At 34.7% G+C, this 7,745-nt stretch overlaps 1 protein-coding gene across 2 annotated transcripts in view; it reads right to left on the bottom strand.

Annotated features, from left to right (window-relative positions):
- LOC122079172 (ATP-dependent DNA helicase 2 subunit KU80) overlaps positions 1-5,252 on the bottom strand; it is an 11,047-nt gene extending 5,795 nt beyond the window's left edge. For both annotated transcript variants that reach the window (XM_042645434.1, XM_042645433.1), the window contains exons 1-5: positions 5,146-5,252; positions 4,139-4,231; positions 3,342-3,393; positions 2,413-2,544; positions 715-1,118 (exon numbers count right to left, since the gene is read on the bottom strand). In XM_042645434.1, the coding sequence (XP_042501368.1) occupies positions 715-1,118; positions 2,413-2,544; positions 3,342-3,393; positions 4,139-4,231; positions 5,146-5,160 (696 nt within the window). In that variant the 5' untranslated portion in view covers positions 5,161-5,252. The remainder of the gene's footprint in view (positions 1-714; positions 1,119-2,412; positions 2,545-3,341; positions 3,394-4,138; positions 4,232-5,145) is intronic.
- Between the last annotated feature and the right edge of the window lie 2,493 nt (positions 5,253-7,745).

The following is a 7,745-nucleotide window of genomic DNA, read 5'->3' on the forward strand; positions in this document are numbered from 1 at the left end:
GGGGGGATGGGGGGTTGCTAATAACCTATATGCAAAGTCGGTGGTGGCATAATAGGGCTAGTCAGAATCACAGGAAATGGCCCTTTAGAACAGAATTTTAGCGATCGGATCCAGAATCCAGTGGTCGACGGAGCATTCAATCAAGCCCCCAAAAAAAATAATAATAATAATAATTAAATAAAGCAATTAGTTTAGACTTGATGCCCCTGCATGAAAATAGTTAATATAGAATAAAATAAATACCAATTAAATTATTCTCTTGATAAACATCATTCTAAGAAAATATAATTTCAACAAAATTACAGTTTCCAGATAAAATTGTATATTTGTATGCCATCTAGAATTTGGGGAAAATGCAGACATCTTTAGAACTCATTAGGTAATGCTATCCATTTGGGAAACTTGCCCTAGATCTGGCAATTCGGGGGAAATTTCAAGGAGCTATCAACGGACCATTTTATAAGATAAATTCTATTGCAGCATTCTACTATCTACAGACCTCTATGCCAACATGGCATGCCTAAGCAGTTACTTTTACGAACTGATAGAAAGTCTTTTCATAGGTGCAGAATTATTAGCAACAACCAATGACAATAAAGGGTCAAAGGCATTCCTTTAACAATCAACGAAATTCTAAACCACAATTAATTTCCAATTACGGGTCAGCAGCATTTCTTCAACAATCATTTTCTCTATGAAGCATCGTAATCTTACCTTGATTTTCATTCTGGGGCTTAATTCAAGGTCACCCCTGAATACTGTAACAGGAGATATATTTCGAGTTCTGAGAGCACCTAACAGGGATGTAGGACTTTCAACATATACCAGTTTTCCACAAGTCCTCTTTGAAAATCGATTCAGTAGATGATCATTCTCATCTAGTATCCTTTGATCTGCATCACCAGTTAATTTGCCTCTCAAGATTACACAATCCAGTTTCATGCCATGAGAATTCATTTGTGTAGCAATGGTATCAATCTGATCCTCTTTTGTTCCCTCATACGGCTCTTTAATGCAGTACAATGGGTTCGTCAAAAGACAAAAGCGTTTCTTCCCCTTGTTTGTAGGTCCATATTTCTTTATCATCATATCCATTCCCACCACAATTGCATCCAGAACTACCAACATGTCAAGGATATACAACAAACAACTATCATTCAACTTTCTCAGACCCATAATGCACTTATGAAAATATCAAAATAAACCCTGCACTTGAAATAAAAATCATTTCAAAATTTTCAACAGTTGAATCTCAAAAGAGCAATAACCAATAAAGCTCATTAAACCACAAATCAATCAAAATCGTAAAATCATCAGAGCTCAGAAAGTTTAACCATATTGAAGAGTGTCACTTTATGAACCCTATAAGAAGCACAGTATTCAATCAATTTTCAACTTAATGATTTAACTCTAAAATTTATATATAAATCATGTAGTCCAGACCATTAAAGCTATCACCAGGAGGATTCAAATCCCTCGATGTACCATCAGGTTTAAGCAAAGGACTCATAAGCTAAATCATACACTTGTTAATAACACTATTGCACTGTTGTCGGGACTTACAATCTTGAGGAACAGAAAGAAAGTTGAAGTACATGTTACTATCCTCTATTGTACTCCATGGGGATAAAGATTAAGGTAGTTAATTTTGAATCGAAACAACAAACAAAACAGGACCCCGTGGATAAAGCCGGGACCAAACCAAACCGTTATTAGTTAGTTTGATTTTGGTTTGTGCTAGTGGAGGAAAATTTTTAATCGACTCAATTTGGTTTTGAACAAATAACAAGTGGAAAAGGAAAAAAAAAGGGTGAACCCAGTGCACAAGCCTCCTTCCACTGCAGGGTCTGGGAGAGTCATAATGTACACAGCCTCACGCCACTTCGAGAGAGGCTGTTTCCCAACTCGAACCCGTGACCACTAGGTTATGGAGCAACCTTACCGTTGGGCCGAGGCCCATCCTCTAAACCAATAAGAAGTCAATTAACCAATAAGAAACTGATAACTGAAAGTCTGAAACCAATAGCAAACCATGTAACCAAAATTCAGTTCCAGAACTTGGAACCAATCAATAATCTGTTCAGCTTCAGTTTGGGTAATTACACCGGAACCAACTAGGAATCAAACGAATTTACACCCTTATAAAGGGTAAAGGTGGCATCTATAGGAGTTAGCACTACAAAAAAATTAAAGTTTGTGAGACATAAATTTACCAATTACACATATAACATAATAACACTAAATAATGTAGCAAAAAAGATTCCTTAAACATATACAATAGGTAAGAAAGAATTTTAAGAGACAAAATAAACAGTTTCATTTTTTCTTTAAAAGAGAATTCAAAGAAAGCATAGCAGATATCATTTCTCTTATAGAGGGCAAAACAATTAATCCATCCATGATGGTGGATACAATCACCAGCTGCAGTTCCCCTGGGGAGCTTTTGTAAAGCTTGAATCATATCTCCATCAACAACTTTGATATGTCGTAGCACTACGACATGTTCATAGCCACCCACTTCCTTTGTCAGCTCATTATCAGTGTCTGAGAATTCCAAGATGAAAGAATTTACATTATGGTTACATATGCCAAAACACAATCAACAAGGACATCAAAATTTAAGTTTGCGGTGGGAAATAAATGGATTCAATTGAGAGTATAATTTTGCAATGACATCTCCAGGTATGTTGAAAAGACAGTCAATCCACAGTTCTTCATTATTATTATTTTAATGTTGCACATATTGAGAATATGAGAATTCATTGCTAATACCAAGTAATTCCCACTATTCCAAATCCAAATAAAGAATAAACGACTATGAGAAAAAAGAAGTGAAATAGGATGAAAGCAAAAGAACTTGTTCAGATGATCCAGAAAGTGGCAGAACTTTTCTCAGTCTGAGTTTGGGTTATGCAAAAATTTAGACATGAGCTAAGTCAAAAGATGGAGAATTAGAAAGTCAGAATAAAGAAGATAAGACTCATTGCAATTGTTCGTTAAATAATTTGATGAACAGAAAATTAAGAACCCATCCCTCTGCATCACAATTTAGGGATATCAGGTCACAATATCCTTTTTAGTCAATGTGCAAAGAACACCGCGGCTCTATATCTTGTGATTTTCACGTTTCAATTATTTGTGTCATGATTCTACTTACGCCATTAGTTTCTCAATATAGGATTAAATATTCTAGAAGATATAAAGAAAGGCTTGATTTTTTCTTCAAATTACACGAGAATTTTTACAATGCTTCAATGATTACATTTCAGCATTATACACACAATGAGCACTCATTCATTGCAGCAAACTTAGTACAAGCATTTAAAATCAAGAAAGATTACCTTCAGTTCCAAATAGAACAACTCCAACTTCATCACTTTTGCCATAAATTAGCTGCAGGGAGAAAAAGAAGATGGATGAATCATGCTTAAATAACCACTTGTTTTCCTTTACTTAATATTATTTGTTAGAAACAGCAGATATTTAGCACCACAACATAGGCGAGATGCTCAGTCAAAATCCCAAACCTAGATACACATCAAAATCAGATTGGACCTTTGCAATAGCCATTTTCAAATGTCCTGGCCTGGCTAACCTAGACCCAACATGACTTGGGGAGAAGTACTAAGGAAAGACAAGAACACTTAGAGGATAAAAGAAAAATAGGACTTCAAATCGAGCTGAATGGTGAAGACAGGATTCATGGAGCCAATCTTATTTAATTGGGATAATGCTTAGGTGAGAAGAGTAGAAATCACGGGGCTAATCGTATAAATGAATTCCAAACAACCATCTTTAAACTTTGACACAGTGCCAGTTCACCCATTCAGGGGAGTCACTAGTTCCCCAAGTCAGCCAGACTCTGGTCCTAAGGGTTGAACCCACCTAGTGATTTACTGTCAGCCTACTATTAGGGTTCATAAATATTGGTCTTTCTTTAGGCTGAAATCACAACACGACTCAAACCAAAACTCACTGGAAAAGAAATATCAAAAGAAATCACATTAAACTTAATCTTGTTATCTCAATAGAAGAAAAAGTGAAATGAAACCATATAGATTGTAAGTAAAAGATAACTGATAACTCAATATTGAAAATATGCCTATTTAATCAATGAAAATGATGAATAAATACATGCCTTCTTTTGTATAAGCATGGAGCAGACTTTTTCAATCTCGGGGATAATATTGTGCATTGATGGACTGACATCGAGCAGCAAAATCAATCCTTCCTGTTGGAAAAGAAAATAACAGTTTTAGTAGCCCTACATGTTAGGACGTATTGACAGGAAACACCTTTTATCTTTAGCCCTGGTATGGAACCAAAGAACTCCAACTGTTTAGAGTGATCCAAAACAACAAACAATATGTTTCATTACTCCAGAATGTGGCCTTATTTAAAAACATAAATATTCCACATCGATGGGGGCGTTCTAATTACATAAGGTGTGGTAACACCCTCGTGCTACAGCACATCAATTAGTTAACTTTCAATCAATTATAACCCTCACTCAAAAATATTTATAACTTAACTTCCTGCTGGATTGTGCATTATTACTACAAATTGAACAAATTGTCGACAAAAATAAAATATATAAATAAATAAATAATGTTAAAATGTGCATAATTGGTCAGAAATTCCTGAGCACATTTACCACCTATAAGCCGCTCAAACAAATGAAGGATTAGCAGTAGAGAATACAAACAATAAAAAATTAAGACCTTCCAAACCCTAAAACCAATGTTTGAATGAACAACTCAGATACGACCTCTGTTAAAATCATACATATCAGAAAAGGCATTAGAAAAAATCAGATCAATAACAAATTCTTGTAATACTCGAGCAGGAATTACAGGAAACTACCAAACAACCAAATTGATCGATGAATTAAACTCAGGGATCAAGTAAACAAAAAACCTATCAAAAATTTATTTAAATTTAACTTCCTTATTTGTAAGACATAGCACAAAATCATCAATGACAGAGAATATTAAAAGGCAAGTACTGGCTAGTAAAGATTAGTAGCTAAACTCAGACGAAATTATGTGCATGGACGAACAGTTCGATCCCCGAAACTTCGAGTCGAAAAGGATAGGATTTACAATACATTTCGAACTAGAGATTACACAAGAGTGCGATCTTCACCTTATTTCGAGCCATAGAGTGATTGACAGAGAAAGAGAGAGAGCTTACAATTCAACTTAAGCTTGAAAGTTGAAGAGGAATGTTTGAAGCTTCCGGAGGAAGCAAATTGTACTTCCCGCCCCTTGATGTTGAATTACAATCACCTCCCTCGACTTGATCCAAATTACAGGAAGATCACTCACCTTTTTTAATTATCATTTTCAGTCATAGCCGTTGTGATATTGATAACCATTCATTATTACCGTTGAACCGTGTGATATTGATCAAACGATAACTATAAATTAAGGCTCAAACATTTATCTAGTCAAAACAACCATTACTGCGATTGTCTTTGCAAATCGGCGGTCGAAGATGCAGATGATAATCAACGAGCGAAGCCGAACAAACGGACGAAGCAGTTGGAGACGTGAAAACCATGATTCATATTTCATTATATCGTTTTCTTTTTCCGAACTGGAAAAAAAAAAAAAATTTGTGAAAGTCGCATCTCATGTGTTTGTGCAGTGTGCGACATTGGCTAAAGTATCAACAGTAGTACAGTACTCTTACTCTCTTAGCTTGCGGATTTTAGCGGCACGGATTTACTGTTTTCAATTCAGAGCTGAAGTTGTAACCTTGGGTCACGAGTTTAGTTAAATTTTGTTTTCGACCCTGAAGGAACTGAAGAGTCGACTTGGGTTTCTCAAACCAAGTAAATATTCAACACAAAAACTCGAATTATTTGGTGGAGGGATTCACAGTCACACGTATATTGCTTGTGTACATGAAGGAATAGGTGTATAAGAGGGATTATAGTTTTATAGGAAGTTGGCTATTTGGCTATGTATTAAAATGTTGATATTCCAAATTAGTATTTCTAGGTTAGAAATATCTTTTCATGTCTTTAGTAATTTAGAATACTTGTGTATAAAAGATGTTGTATAATAAAATTAGGAATAAAAATTTGTTAAGTGCACAAATAAGCAGGAGTAATTAATTTTGAGATAAATTTTAGTTGTTTAAGAATTTTCAATGATGTATGAGTTACCGGATATAGTATGAGTTATTAGAAAAGCGGTGTTAATGGAGTAAGAGGTTGTAACTCTTTGTAATGATTATCCTACCATATTTAAGAAGAAGGACCAACAAAAATAGGCAATGAATAAAATCCTAAAAATTATCTCTTTATCTTATCTTGAGAAGAAGTCGGCTACCTCCCAATAGGTATCCTACCATATTTAAGAGGAAGGACCAACAAAAATAGGGCAATGAATAAAATCCTAAAAATTACTCCCTTAGCTTGCGGATTTTAGCGGCACGGATTTACTGTTTTCAATTCAGAGCTGAAGTTGTAACCTTGGGTCACGAGTTTAGTTAAATTTTGTTTTTCGACCCTGAAGGAACTGAAGAGTCAACTTGGGTTTCTCAAACCAAGTAAATATTCAACACAAAAACTCGAATTATTTGGTGGAGGGATTCACAGTCACACATACATTGCTTGTGTACATGAAGGAATAGGTGTATAAGAGGGATTATAGTTTTATAGGAAGTTGGCTATTTGGCTATGTATTAAAATGTTGATATTCCAAATTAGTATTTCTAGGTTAGAAATATCTTTTCATGTCTTTAGTAATTTAGAATACTTGTGTATAAAAGATGTTGTATAATAAAATTAGGAATAAAAATTTGTTAAGTGCACAAATAAGCAGGAGTAATTAATTTTGAGATAAATTTTAGTTGTTTAAGAATTTTCAATGATGTATGAGTTACCGGATATAGTATGAGTTATTAGAAAAGCGGTGTTAATGGAGTAAGAGGTTGTAACTCTTTGTAATGATTATCCTACCATATTTAAGAGGAAGGACCAACAAAAATAGGGCAATGAATAAAATCCTAAAAATTATCTCTTTATCTTATCTTGAGAAGAAGTCGGCTACCTCCCAATAGGCCGGGATCGCATGGCTTCATCCGTAAAGCCAACCCTATATTTTTTTATATTTTATTAATTTATTTTATATGAATCTCTCTCTCGTATCTTAATCTTCCTATTTTATCTCTATGGAATCCCTATACGCATCATCTAGTATCAGAGCTTAGGCACGACATCCACAGGTGGAATTCCTACAATTTCTCTGTAGAGAAACGAGGTCATGGCTTCCTCGATAAAGCCAAGGAAAGACCACCAACACGTTAAAGAGACTTGGGAGGATCTAGATGCAATGAATATTCAATTTTCGGGAGGCGGTCTTGAGGACAAGACCAGTCTTAACAGGGATGGAATATTACGTGCACAAATAAGCAGGAGTAGTTAATTTTGAGATAAGTTTTAGTTGTTTAAGAATTTCCAATTATATGTGAATTATCAGTTATAGTATGAGTTATTAGAAAAATGGTGTTAGTGGAGCAAGAGATTGTAACTCTTTGTAATGGTTATCCTATCATGTTTAAGAGAAATGACCAACAAAAGTAGGACAACGAATGAAATCCTAAAAATTATCACTTAATATTATCTTGAGAAGAGGTTGGCTACCTCCCAGTAGGTTGGGACGTCGTGGCTTTGTCCATAAAGTCAACCCTAATTTTTTTTTTTTTATATATTTTATCAATTTATTTTATCTGAA

Source organism: Macadamia integrifolia, chromosome 5 (assembly GCF_013358625.1).
Source record: "Macadamia integrifolia cultivar HAES 741 chromosome 5, SCU_Mint_v3, whole genome shotgun sequence".
Classification (NCBI taxonomy): domain Eukaryota; kingdom Viridiplantae; phylum Streptophyta; class Magnoliopsida; order Proteales; family Proteaceae; genus Macadamia; species Macadamia integrifolia.